We start from the raw sequence: 14279 nt of genomic DNA, 5'->3' as shown, positions 1-14279 counted from the left end.
CCAGTATCAAAATGTAAAAGAACAGAAGTTTTATAAGATACATAGCAAAATTGTAACAATGAGCAGCCAAATGTCCAGTAAAAAGATAAAGTAAATGGAGTAAAATTTGTAAAAGTAAATGAAGGTAAAAACAAAACAGCAATTAAAACAGAAAATGGTGTAAAAACCAATGTTGACATCCAGTCAACAAAGTTGTAAAAAACTACCTGTAGCAGAATGGTAATGATCATAACCCGCCAGGAAGACTAACAGGTAAGTATAAAAAACCACCGTCAGTCACCTGAAGTTGGTCTTTCCAGTCCTGGTTCCGGGTTATGAGTCAATATGGCCAGTACTAAAAAGTTAAATAGTAAAAGTGTGAAATGATATGCAGCAAAAGTATAATAACAACTCGCCAGGACGACTAACGAGTAATTCAAACGGATAGTTCAAACAGGAGCGTCAGTCACCTGAAGTTGGCCTTTCCAGTCCTGGTGTTGAGTTATTTAATGTTCTGGCCATTGTCCAATGTCATATTGAAGGAGAGAGATTAAAACTGTAAAAAAGGAACCACAATTAAAAAGGTGTAATGAATAAATATGCAACACTTAAATGAGATTAAAAAGATTAATGGCCATTAAAAAATTAAAAACATTATCAAGGTGGACAGAGTCACCATCACCAATAACTCTGTCCAATGTTACAGACTGACCCTGGGAAAAAATATGTTTAAAATATTGCCGTCGTTGAGAATTGTAACGATGGCAAGAAAGTAAAACGTGGCTGATAGTGATTTGAGTGTTACACAAACTACACATTGGTGCATCAGTTCCAGATAAAAGAAAATGAGTTAAAAAACTGTGACCAATGCGTAGCCTAGTGAGAACAACTTCCTCCTTCCGAACTTTACGGAAGCTAGATGGCCAAAGTCCAATTTTGGGTTTGATTTGAAAAAGTTTGTTGTCACATTGCTCACTCCAAGTGGACTGCCAGCTGGCACGGAGCCGAACCTTGAAGATAACACCATAGTCCATGTACGGAATAGGCATAGGAGTGATGGTGCTGAAGCAGACATATTTAGCTGCCATGTCTGCATAGTTCGTTCCCGCGAATACCAACATGGCCTGGTATCCAGAAAAACTGGATTGAAGTAGCTGCTAATGAGAAATGGGCCAGTCGGTTTCGAATATCAGCGAGAATAGGATGTGAGCTAACGTGTAGCGATTCCAAGGCAAGTATAGAACTAAGCGAATCAGTATAAATAGTGCAGTTGGAGTACTGCTCAGCTGCAATATGATCCAGGGCAAGAGATATGGCATACAGTTCAGTAGTGAACACAGAAGCTGTAGAAGGGATTCTGCACGCAACTACTGACCCATAGCAAACTATAGCAGAGCCCACTGAATTACCTGATTTGGAACCATCTGTATAAATGGGAACTGAATGATTGTTTGAAAGATATTCATTGAATAAAAGACGGTACCTTCCAATCTGGAGTATCTGCCTTTTTTAGGTGACTGAAAGAAAGGTCACATTTGGGGGCTTTAATAAGCCATGGTGGGATGGGCCAACCTGTGGAATCTGCAATGTTATCCAAGGACAGTCCCAATTCATCCAATTGCGCCCGGATGCGAAGGCCAAACGGAGCAATGACAGATCATCTGTTCTGAAAAAGTACTGCCCACCGAGGAAGGAAAACACATTTCCAGGTGGGATGCTTTGGTAAGGAATGGAGTTTCGAAGTATATTGTAAAGATAGTTGCAAACGGCGAAGGTGTAGAGAAGGTTCATGAGATTCAATGTATATACTTTGAACTGGAGAGGTATGGAAAGCCCCAGTGCAGAGTCGAAGTCCTTGGTGATGAATGGGGTTCAGCATCTTTAAGGCCGAGGATCTGGCAGAGCCATAGACCATTGATCCATAATCGAGTTTCAATCTAATAAGAGCACGATATACCTTTAACATTGAACAGCGATCTGCCCCCCCAACTGGTAGAAGAGAGAACAAGGAGGATGTTCAGTGCTCTTGTGCATTTGACCCGAAGCTGCTTTAAGTGTGGTATAAAGGTCAGTTTACGATCAAAGATAAGCCCCAAGAACTTGGCCTCCGGGACCACTGGCAGTAAAACTTCACCGATATTAAGTTCAGGATCAGGGTGAATACCCCGTCGACGGCAAAAGTGCATGCATACAGTTTTGGAGAGAGAGAAATTAAAGCCATTTGCCAGAGTTCACTTCCGTACACAATTGAGGGCGGTTTGTAGTTGCCGCTCAATATATCTCATGTTTTACGACTGACATGAGATGTGAAAGTCGTCGACATACAGCCCATTCGCAACAGTGAGAGGGAGTTGTTCAGTGATGGCATTTATCTTTATACTGAAGAGTGTAACACTTAATACACAGCCTTGAGGGACTCTAAGTTCCTGTACAAAAGAACGGGAAAGTGTCGAACCCACACGAACTTGGAATCTCCTGTCCATTAAAATTTTTTTAATAAACATGGGTAGATGGCCACGTAACTTATATGTATGGAGGTCTCGCAAAACGCCATACCTCCATGTTGTGTCGTAAGCCTTCTCTATGTCAAAGAATATTGATACAAGATGTTGGCGGTTGAGAAAGCCTTCTCCGATAGATGTTTCAAGACGAATTATGTGGTCTGTGGTGGAGTGCTGTCGACGGAACCCACACTGGGTGGGCGAGAGGAGGTTGTTTGAGTCAAGGAACCAAACAAGACAAGCATTAACCATCCTTTCTAATGTCTTACAGGGACAGCTCGTCAAAGCAATTGGACGGTAGTTTGAAGGAATCTTGGGATCTTTCCCTGGCTTAGAGAAAGGTAAAATAATAGCCTGGCGCCAGGCATCAGGAAAAACATTCTCCTGCCAGATCCGGTTGAAAACAATCAGAAGGACATCAAGAGAAGCAGGAGATAGATGATGCAGCATGTCATAATGAATATCATCAGGTCCAACAGACGTACTGGCAGACCGATGAAGGGCCATTTTTAGTTCCACCAGGGTAAAGGGACAATTATACTCAAAGAAACAGTCAGTTCGAAAGGAAAGAGGTGATCGCTCTGCCCGAGTCTTGATGGCCAGGAAGGTGGAGGAACGAGCAGAAGTGCTAGATACCCGGCAAAAGCTTTCACCTAGAGTGTTAGCGATGTTCCGAACATCAGTCACCTCCTGACCACCAGAGAGTAAGATCGAGAGGGGAATAGAATTGTAGTGTCCATTAACCTTTCGAATCCTGTCCCATATGATCTTGGAACTGGTGGTAGAAGATATGCTGGTTGTGAACTTAATCCAAGATTCCTTCTGACTTTGACGTCTTACCCACCTAGCATGTGCACGGGCCCGTTGAAAAGTATCCCAGGCCCGCTTTTGAGCCTTCCGTGCTAAGTGGCAAGCAGGATTCCACCACGGACGAGGATATCGTGGAAAACCTGTCGAGGTTTTAGGAATACACTGAGCAGCTGCATGTGTAATACAGTCAGTTACCGCTGCTACACAGTCGTCTATTGATGACTGATTTACGATGGCAGGATCAAGTTCTGCGAGAGCAGTGAAAGTGGACCAGTCTGCCTGATCCAGCTTCCACCGGGGTACGCGGGTAGGGTGGCATCGACCACGGCCAGTCTCTCTCAAAAGGATTGGAAAATGATCACTGCCTAGTGGATTACTGTCAACCCTCCATGAAAAATGGGAGAATAATGAAGGGGAGCAAACTGAGAGATCAATATCGGTAAAGGACTGACTAGGTGCATGAAAGTAAGTGGAAGAACCAGTATTGAAAAGAGAAAGATTGTGATCAGAGAGCATCCGCTCTACAGATCGGCCCCTCCCATCAATAATAGCACTTCCCCAGAGGGGATGATGTCCATTAAAATCCCCTAGGATTAGAAATGGAGATGGCAATTGTTCAACGAGAGCATCAAGATCTAATTGATCATATGTCTCTCCAGGGGACAGGTACAGAGAACAAACAGTGATGGTATGACCCAAGGAAACACGGATGGCTACAGCCTCCAAGGGTGTGTTGAGTGACAAAGACAGGGTGAGCACGTGTTGATCAACCAACAGTGCCACCCCTCCATGTACTCGACCATCACACAACCTGTCATTTCTGTACAGAGAAAACTGCCGAATGGAGACAGTATCAGCAGTTTTGAGAAATGTTTCTTGTAAAGAAAGACAAACAGGATGGTAGGAAGCAATCAGCGTTTTGATATCATCCAGATTAGAACGTAAACCTCGACAGTTCCATTGTATCAAGGTGGCCATTTTTAAGAACGGGTAGGTGAAGTGGCTGGAGAACCCTTCGGTTTACGACCACGTCTTTTTTCTTTACTGTCTTTAGTCGGAGGAGGTCTATCAACCTTCATGGATCCTGCTCTGGGTCGGGTGGGACGGTTTTTGTTATTGGAAGGGGAATCCAGTGACTGAGGACGTGAACGAATAATTGTTTTGTCTCTTGTGGTGGGAGAAAAAGATGTATCAGAAGAAATGCCTGTATTTGAAACTGAAGGACGTGGATCTTGAGGTTTGTTGGAAGGTATGGGAGGAACAGAGATGGGTGTGGAAGTCGATTCAACCTTTTTAACCGCGGAGGTCAAAAGGCTTTTCATTTGTTTTGAAAACGATTCTCTTGGAGGCACAGAGAGATCTGTCTGCACTCCCACTGTAGTTGTGGAATGAAGTGCAGCAGCATATGTCCGTTGCCCCCACAACGAGCACATGTCAGGGAACCACGACAAGATGTCTTTGAGTGGCCAAATCTCTGACATTGAAAACATCGAAGAGGGTTTGGTATGTATGGCCGAACCCTGCAAATGAGATAACCTGCCTTGATGGTGGGAGGTGCACGTGGTGAAGTAAATGTTAAAACGAGGGTATTTGTTAGCAGTGTAACTCCATCTTTGTGAGTGGAAATGCGCCTCACTGCAGAAACTCCTTGAGTGGAGAGACCAGCGAGAATCTCTGACTCGGGAACGTTCTTCAAATCCCTTTCAACAATAACTCCTCGTGAAGAATTCAAGGTAGCATGGGGTGTAACCTCAATAGGTATATCCCCAATTGCCTTTGAATTCAAGAGAAGTTCACTGTGTTGGGATGTGGATGTTTCAACCAATATGTCACCAGATCGAAGTTTCTTTACTGATTTTGGAGAGCCAGCAAGTCCCTCTAGTCCCTTTTGAATAAAAAAAGGAGACATTCGCCCTAAAGGTTTTTCCGAAAGAGAATGTAATATAAGAAAATGAGGTACGTGTGTTACTGATGTTGAAGATTGCTGTTCTGAGTATTCAAGACGTGGTCGCTTACCCATTGACTGTTTTTTACAATTTTATTTAAATTTTTTAGAGGATCCATAGGAAAAAGGAAAAAATTTCGGTACCCACTGACCCTACCCACCATGGAGCCCTACAAGGGGACGCATTACAAAATCACGCAAGGACAATGCAGCAACGCCAGGGTTTCGTGAGCACTATACCCAAACACCAGCATCAGGCACAATGTCCACAACACCCGTTGAGAACTTCCAACAGTGGTACTTGGTTGACTGTAGCCCAAGTGGACCAGCCGATTGACCCAAGGGGGGCCACCCAAAGGCTGCCCGTCTACAGGAATTCGAGGCCGAAGTGGTGTGTTAGGGTTGGACCCCTCAACCACCAGGATCCTCTCCTCCCCTTCACGGGTCGCCACGCACGGCAAACACGTGGGTGGATGTTTAGATCCCAGAGAAGGTAACCAGATAGAACAGAACCTTCCCTGGGAGGTCCCCTCACCACGTACAGGAATCCACACCGAGGGGCGTTAGTCAGTTAAATAAAAATATTAACTAATTAAATTGCTCCTTGTTGAATTTTTTTTTATTTTGCTTTTTATCTCATTCATACACATACATTGCTTCGGGATTTAGGCCACATGCGCAAGCCTACTAAAATTATAAAACACTTAAAAGCTTAATCAACAACCCCATTTCTCCAATAATTAAACTTAATGTATCCGATACTCCACCTCCACACACTTAAAAATTGCAAGGAATCACTTCTAGACATATCCCACGATGCCTCAAGTGAGCAATACCTTTCTCAGCCTTGCACACGTCTTTTAATTTATTGCACACTGTTCGGATTTTCAGAATTTATGAAGATAAAGATCTTTATATTTTATACTATTTACCGCTACAATATTCAACTTTCAATGAAGCGTTTATAATTTTAAGCTACAAGTTAATGATGTTATAAAGTGTGGGAAATATCCACAATTACAACGTAACATTTTACACCTTAAGAAACTCTGAGAACAGTGGATGGAACAACTGACAGAATGTAATTTTTTTAATAATGTTGCGAAGTTTTGTCCGAAAGGTTGTGGAGTTTGTACCTTAAAAGTGTTGAAACTATTTACCAAGATCATTCTGTTTGTAATTTACTTCATTTGGGTCAACAAAGTTAGAACATATTCCACACTTTATAAAAATGGTTGAAAGGATGAGATATGACATTTTTTGGTCCATTTTGTCTAACATCGAAAGGCTCATTCATCAACAGTATGGGGTTGATTGATGAATTGTTTGGAATTATGCACAAAGCTACAAACTGGGCTATCTCTGCTCTGCCCACAACAGGTATCGAAACCCAGTTTTTAGCGGTGTGAGTCCGCAAACATGCCGTTGTGCCACGGGGGAAGGACAGTTTAGAGGCATGAAATTGTTTTATATTTTATATATACACACTTTTTCTCAATTAAGTTAAAAACTTACGGTCAGCCAGTTTAATAACGTCGTAAACATTCTATTTCAGTTTTCTAGCACGAATACGGTAATTGAGCTTTGTTTGACCACTATTTTATTTTAGAACAAATAGCTATTTGAACGTGGGATATTTCTCTCCGTTTCAATGTTATACAAAGAAAATTAAAGTGTTTCACTTTTATTTTTGTAGAATCATAAGCTTTATTTTTAGCAGGAAAATAGTTTATTTTGATATCTGTGTAATCTATACGGTTGTTTTTCGTTTTAAAGTTCCAGAAAAGCCTGTTCCACAATTGTTAGGCCCTTCACAAAAGTGATACTTCGACCATTACTTGTGGGTGAAATTGTTCCATTTGGCCAAGGTTTATTGGGAAGCTCGAGTCCTGTTTTAATTGTGTTTGAAAACTGAGAACATACGTGTGTTTCATGTAAATGTACAAAAAGCTAACCATAGTTGTTACAAACGAAGCAGAGACAAAAAAAACAAAGATTGCCGGCTAGAATAACACCTTGACCCTCCTGGTTTGATAGCTCCTCCCCTTGGGCCCATTTACCTCCACGGTTGATGAGTCAGAGCACGCATCAAGCTAGCTTTTCCAACTTGCACCTGGCGTCTACCCTACCGGTTTGGAAGCTTTTCTGTCGTGATATTTCTTGTTTGAACTCACAGCAAGTTACTTTGTTAATCTTTAGAAGTGCACCTCTGAGACTGACTTCTCCACATCATACTCAAACTGATACAATATATTAAAAATAAACACAACGCAATTATTAGTCCCTCAGATTTGGGACTGGCTCCAAAGAAATGAATGACGCAGCGAGAAATCGTGTAATTCGTATTCATATTGTCTTAACTCAATGGATGCATAAAAATTAGTTGAATTCCACATAACCTGATAAATCGATCCTTATATTTCCAACATCCAAAACTGGTACTACATAAATTATACAAGCAATATCTCAGAATGGCAGTACCAAAATCATCACTGGAGATAATTAACTTAAGAAAAATAATGAAAACGTAATTGAAAAAGGAGGACAAAAGACTGTTAATTGAATTTCACCCAAAGCCTATCGAAAGGCACCTGCGTTAGCGCGTCCCTAATTTAAGATACACTTAATGGAAGTGTGGTAATCAACACTGTCCACTGCTAATTGTTGACCGTCATATTACAACTCGCCAATCGCTAAAAGGGTAAGCATGTTCGACGATGGGTTTCGATCCTGCAAAGACAAATTGTGAGTCGAGTTCCCTTACCGCTAAGCCGTGGGACAAGGGTTAAATGGGTAAAATGCAAGTAGATGGCGCGATATTCTGTAATATACAAGTTAACGGCACTTAAGCGCAAAACATGTAGCGTCGGTTTGAACTGTATAAACTTTGGTAAAACTCCTGTATAATAAAAAGCCCTTATTGAGTAACAGCATATGTAGATATTTCTACCGTTTCGGAACAGTATAAATTCAGTCGAACCTTTTCTCTCATACTTGAACAGTGTGAATCCAGGTATTTCATTCATTTAAGAATTTAACAATAGCTACTAACTGCCATTTCTTGATGTGCTAGTGATACGTGGCCTTATGGATACATAGAAACAGAGGTCTGCAGAAGTCGGATTGCCAAGTTTGTTTCCACAGATCATATTCTCTGAGAAAACATTTTAAAAATTACAATCTGAGTCCCATTGTGGGTCAGTGGTAATTTCTGGGATTTATACAACGCTGAAATCCGGAGTTTGATTTTCCGCACTAGACAAAATGTAGATAGCCCATTGTGTAGCTTGGCAGTAAAAAAAAAAAAACTATAGCAACAGTAATAGTAATTTGAGAAAAAGTAAAACTTGATAAATTTATTTTACTACTAATTCACTACAATAATTATTGTGTTCCACAAAACAATCAACAATGTACTGATACTTTACAAGCTATGATAATTTTTTTTTTTTTAATCCACGGCCAGCAATGCTAATGATAAATCAGTTGATACCGAGAACTAAGAATATAAGAAATATGGCTCACATGGTACTGTTCTTTTAAAGCGTTTTTGTGGGGGAAGCTTCAAACTATATTTGTTTTGTATCTTAAGTTTGTGTCAATGTATTATGAAAGTTTACAGAAACTGCTAGTTCCAACAACGTTCTAACTTGTTGCTTTTGCATGAATCCCGTAATAAATATAACTATCAAATGCACAGAGGTAATTTAAAAGAAAAGGTAAGTAACAACCATAAGATAACACTAAACATGCAAAACAAAAGCAGTATTTCCTTCTAAGCAATAAATAAATGCCAGTTCATACCTCAAACATATTCGTTAATACTATAACCGTAACATTTCTACTTTAACTCAGTCACACAACAAAACAGGATGGATGGATGGATGTCAAACTTGTTTTATGCAATAACAGTTGTGACAATGATATTTTATGTAGCAAATATTCCAAATTTTGAAATCCAAAAATTTCAAATAACAAATCTTGCAATGGAATTATATTACTCAGCTTAGTTTTTGCTTTTATAATAGTTGTTTTATATAATTATAGACAAGGATCACATGTAAGGTTAATGGTTTATCCCTTGTCAAAATTTTCCAACCTTATGGTTTGAAATAATTCACTTTTTAAATAACAAACTCACTTCACAAAAATGTGTAATTGTTATTTATATATTTAATACACAACAAACAAATACTTATATTTTGTCAACTAATACTGCGCTCTATTTGTCACTATGAATAGAACAGCTATTGATTTCAACTTCATACTAAACACGGAAACTCAAATGAAAAGCAACTGCATTTAATCGAAACTAGAACAGAAATGAAAAACTTACGGAGTTTTGGAATGACTTTGGGCTTGACACCATCTTGCCATGCTCCTCGTGATTCAATAAAATAAAGGAAAAAAAGCAACAGCTGATGTCTAGTGCACAGCCCAAGAATGTTCACCATGATTCAGGTGGTTCAGTACTTTCAACCAGAACCCTTCATTACATCAGTCACTGCAATGTATTTGTTTAGTACCTGCAAAAGAAAACTAATCAATAAAAGTCAGTCAACATAACGTGCGCATATGTCACGTTATCAGTCAGTGATATGAAACTGTTGTTGCATCTTGCACAGTAGAACTATATTTTAAATGCGTTAAAAGCTATTAAACTACTTATACACTTACAATGGTATTTCTTGTCTGATTTCACATTTTTTAATATCGTCTCTGAAACAGATCTTCTATAGAGATATCCTATAGAGGAACCTAGGAATTCCTAGTCTCTTAGTAGTGAAACCCTGAAACAGATCTTCTATAGAGATATCCTATAAAGGAGCCTAGAAATTACTTGTCTCTTAGTGGTGAAACCCTGAAACAGATCTTCTATAGAGATATCCTATAAAGGAACCTAGGAATTCCTTGTCTCTTAGTAGTGAAACCCTGAAACAGATCTTCTATAGAGATATCCTATAAAGGAGCCTAGAAATTACTTGTCTCTTAGTGGTGAAACCCTGAAACAGATCTTCTATAGAGATATCCTATAAAGGAACCTAGGAATTCCTTGTCCCTTAGTAGTGAAACCCTGAAACAGATCTTCTATAGAGATATCCTATAAAGGAACCTAGGAATTCCTTGTCTCTTAGTAGTGAAACCCTGAAACAGATCTTCTATAGAGATATCCTATAAAGGAACCTAGGAATTCCTTGTCTCTTAGTAGTGAAACCCTGAAACAGATCTTCTATAGAGATATCCTATAAAGAAACCTAGGAATTCCTTGTCTCTTAGTAGTGAAACCCTGAAACAGATCTTCTATAGAAATATCCAATAAAGGAACCTAGGAATTCCTTGTCTCTTAGTAGTGAAACCCTGAAACAGATCTTCTATAGAAATATCCAATAAAGGAACCTAGGAATTCCTTGTCTCTTAGTAGTGAAACCCTGAAACAGATCTTCTATAGAGATATCCTATAAAGGAACCTAGGAATTCCTTGTCTCTTAGTAGTGAAACCCTGAAACAGATCTTCTATAGAGATATCCTATAAAGGAACCTAGGAATTCCTTTTCTTAGTAGTGAAATCCTGACTTTAAAAATGTAGTGAAAAGTTTGTACTTTTACAAAATACTTGTAGTAAATTTTGTAAAGTAGCCTTTATCATCAAGTATACATAAATACAATTAAAAGAACACAGCTACGGATATGAAACAAAATGTTCATGTAACTTTCACATTTTCTCTTCATTAAATATCTCGACCTATCAATTAAGTAACTTATCTTTGATTATATTATTTTCCTTAATACCTTTATATCTATCTCTACATATAGCACTTTACGTTGATAGGAAAACATGTAGGTTTAAAAAATTCAACTTAAGACAAAAAACACAAGACTCTACAAGTGGAATACTTCTAAAAGATGGACTTTACTTGCTCCTGATGAAGAAAGGTCCACTTTTCAAAAGTACTTGGGTCAAAAGATTTTGCGTTTTTGTATACATGTTTAATTCTGAAAACTTCCTTGTACGTTTGTTTTCTTTTAATTTCGCGCAAAGCTACACCAGGGCTATCTGCGTTAACCATCCCTAATTTAGCAGTGTAATACTAGAGGGAAGGTAGATTATTGTCACCACTCACCGCCAACTCTCGGGTTACACTTTTATCAACAAATAGTGGAAATGACCATCACATTCTAACGGCCCCACGGCTGAAAGGGCGAGTATGCTTGGTGTGACTGGGATTCGAACCCGCAACCCTCAGATTAATATTCGAACACCCTAGCCTTTTGGACACTTACAATTTATCTTGAAATAATTAAAACCACATGGTTTGAATGAAGAAAGAGCAGTCATTATCAACTTTACAGGATCTTGTTTCTTAACATGTTCAGTAAAGACTTGTGATTTTTATACCATGTTCTATGCTTCTTACTTTTAACAAGACACTGTGGACACTTATTTCCATAATAATTGGACATCTCGTGAAATGTCAGTGTTTAATGTACTTTAATGTTGAGGGTACAATACCAATTTAACACTTATTTACAAAAGTTAGAACTGCATATCTTCTAATGATCTAGAATCATAAAGACCTAAATAGAAAAAACGTTCTAATTGTAACAATATTTTATAAACAAGGAATAAAACAATTATTTTCTTGTTATATACGAAATATATAGAACAAGTGAGATTATTTTTATTGTTTTGTATGAAACCTACAAGACAAAGTAAAATTTACGTATTACATGTTCAATATATAGCATAAAGTTACTAACTGCCTTTTTCTTGTTACATATGACAGTTTCTATAGGCTTCAAACATCCTAATATTTCTTATCATTTTTTCGCAAACTTGGGGGGGGGGGGGAATCACTGAAAGTAAATACCTGCACAACGTTCACATTATATCATGCTTAAGTTCCATCAAGAGTCACTCGATATATAAAACTACATCGATAACGAAATAACGGACATAGTTACACAAACAAAAATATTACTACCACAGATATTTCAATTCAACGTCTAGATTTTCAACAATTTGTATTGTAAATCCTGCACAAAGACATTTAATTTCCTTTAGAAAGAAAGGTTGGGGATGGGGGTCATGGCCTGCCCTGCATGATAGTCACCTATATGTTAATTTGCTGAAAGAGTACGAAAAACACCCAAACAGTAGATAAATGTCACGTCAAATTCGTAAGATACTCTGTAGATCAACAACCTCGTGTTAACACGCGCCACTTATTCACCTTTTCTCTCATTCGTTTGCTGACGCCTTGTGCTTTGATCGGACGACTGGAAGCACACTAAAGAAACCCCCTATTCCCCTAGCGTAGCTCCCCCCCTTCTCCGCAGCACCAACACGCTCTCGCCATGTGGATAAAGCATTCACTCGTAGTAATTACACCATCCATGCTACACCCGTATAAAAAGCAAGCAGGTTGTCCTCTACGGACGGCTCGAGGGTAAACTGCAGTCTTCTTACAAGCCCCAACCAACACGATCACAAGTAAAATAGTACGTTGGTCGAGAACTCCGGCTGCACCGCAGATCGATCTGAAAGGCAGCGGTGAACGAAAAATCCAATAAGTTTCCGAGCCTTTCATTCTGTACGAAGGCAACATTTATTCTCATTCGAATAAAAAAATATCATAGACAAAAGGCTTTTTCAAGCAGGCAATTAAAGTATTAAAAACATATTCCTTGAAAATTTATTCCACCGACAAATAAAGTGTGCTTATGATGCTGTATCAATTTCTAAATTACAGATTTTTCTCCTTTCTAATCGTTTTATCGTTTGGAAACTTTTAAATTGCAAAACAAATATATTGAACAAAAAAGTAACTTTCAGTTGGATTTTTGTTCTTACTTTTCAATTAGTTAAGTAACTTTTTCTTAATAAAAACCAGGCCTTAAATTCCGGGCGCCAGGTTGCAATGGTGATTAAATGTTCATCATGGTGTCCAGTATTTTTTACCCATTTTATTTGCAAGTAGAAATGTGCTAAATAAAACTTGAATCTAGAACAGTTTTGGACTGTTGAAAGTACGAAACTGTTTTCGAGCGTTCTAGAAGTCCAGAATCGAACTTTGTTTCCAGCATTTTAATAGTGAATTCAGCACTTAATATTGTTTATTTCTGTCCATTTTCCTTTTCCAGAAACGAGACGCTGCAGCTGCAACAATACGTTAATAATTTCGCGCCATTTTGTTGTTGTTCTTCCTCTCAATTCAACTAATCAGAGCGCGTGTTTAAAACTCTTACAGGATCAAAGGTAGTTCAGGCAATACTATCAAACGGTTGCTGATATCATGTAATCGTTTGCATGCACTTTTTGCTGTGAAAGTAAATAATTATAGCTCCATTTTCTGGTACAAACAGTAAAGCAGTGAGGCTTCTGCTTATCATTGTAGTGATGAGTAAATTAAGCCTATTCTGAAGCAACCTGCTGGGCCTAACGATACCAGTTATTTTATTTTACTTTCATTAATTGCAATAATCCACCCGAGATGTAGTTAGTGTACTATCTTAATAATTGCACAAATTGAATATATTCTGTAACTTTTCTATACTGGATCTGGATCCAAGTTTGTCGGCTGGTTTCTAGATCAGAAATTTGTCGAAATCTACCGTGGCCGATTTTCCATGAGCCTTCATGTTATTCATAACTTACATTCAAGTTTCATACAAGCATCATTAATTTACAAAGGAAGACAATTACTGGATTTCAATTTCCATTTCTATACAAATCTTAATTTGATTAATATATAATTTTAACTCGAAATACTTTAAAGAATTTAATGCACAAAAACCGAAGCAAAATGAGACAAGCAGCGTTACGTTGCTCAACAGCATTCTTAGTTCCGAAAAACTTATATATTTTTTGATATATGGAACATTTATCACAAATATCCTTATTCAATCAAAATTCCAGTCGTGAAACATAACAATTGTCATGTATTTCTCTACTAAACATGTAACAATACAAACTGGATTTTCATAGTGATAGATCGAATGGTGTACATGAAAAATCTTAAAATAGAATTCACCGCCAAACATAA

The 14279-nt window shown here is 38.4% G+C and overlaps 1 protein-coding gene across 1 annotated transcript in view; it reads right to left on the bottom strand.

Annotated features, from left to right (window-relative positions):
- LOC143238345 (semaphorin-1A-like) overlaps window positions 1-14279 on the bottom strand; it is a 124788-nt gene that overhangs the window by 94999 nt on the left and 15510 nt on the right. The window contains 1 exon segment of the mRNA XM_076478497.1: window positions 9572-9761. Coding sequence (XP_076334612.1) covers window positions 9572-9689 — 118 coding nt within the window. The 5' untranslated portion in view covers window positions 9690-9761.

The sequence above is a fragment of the Tachypleus tridentatus genome, chromosome 13 (assembly GCF_004210375.1).
Source record: "Tachypleus tridentatus isolate NWPU-2018 chromosome 13, ASM421037v1, whole genome shotgun sequence".
In the NCBI taxonomy this organism is placed as follows: domain Eukaryota; kingdom Metazoa; phylum Arthropoda; class Merostomata; order Xiphosura; family Limulidae; genus Tachypleus; species Tachypleus tridentatus.
This window is presented reverse-complemented; position numbering and strand designations above follow the sequence as displayed.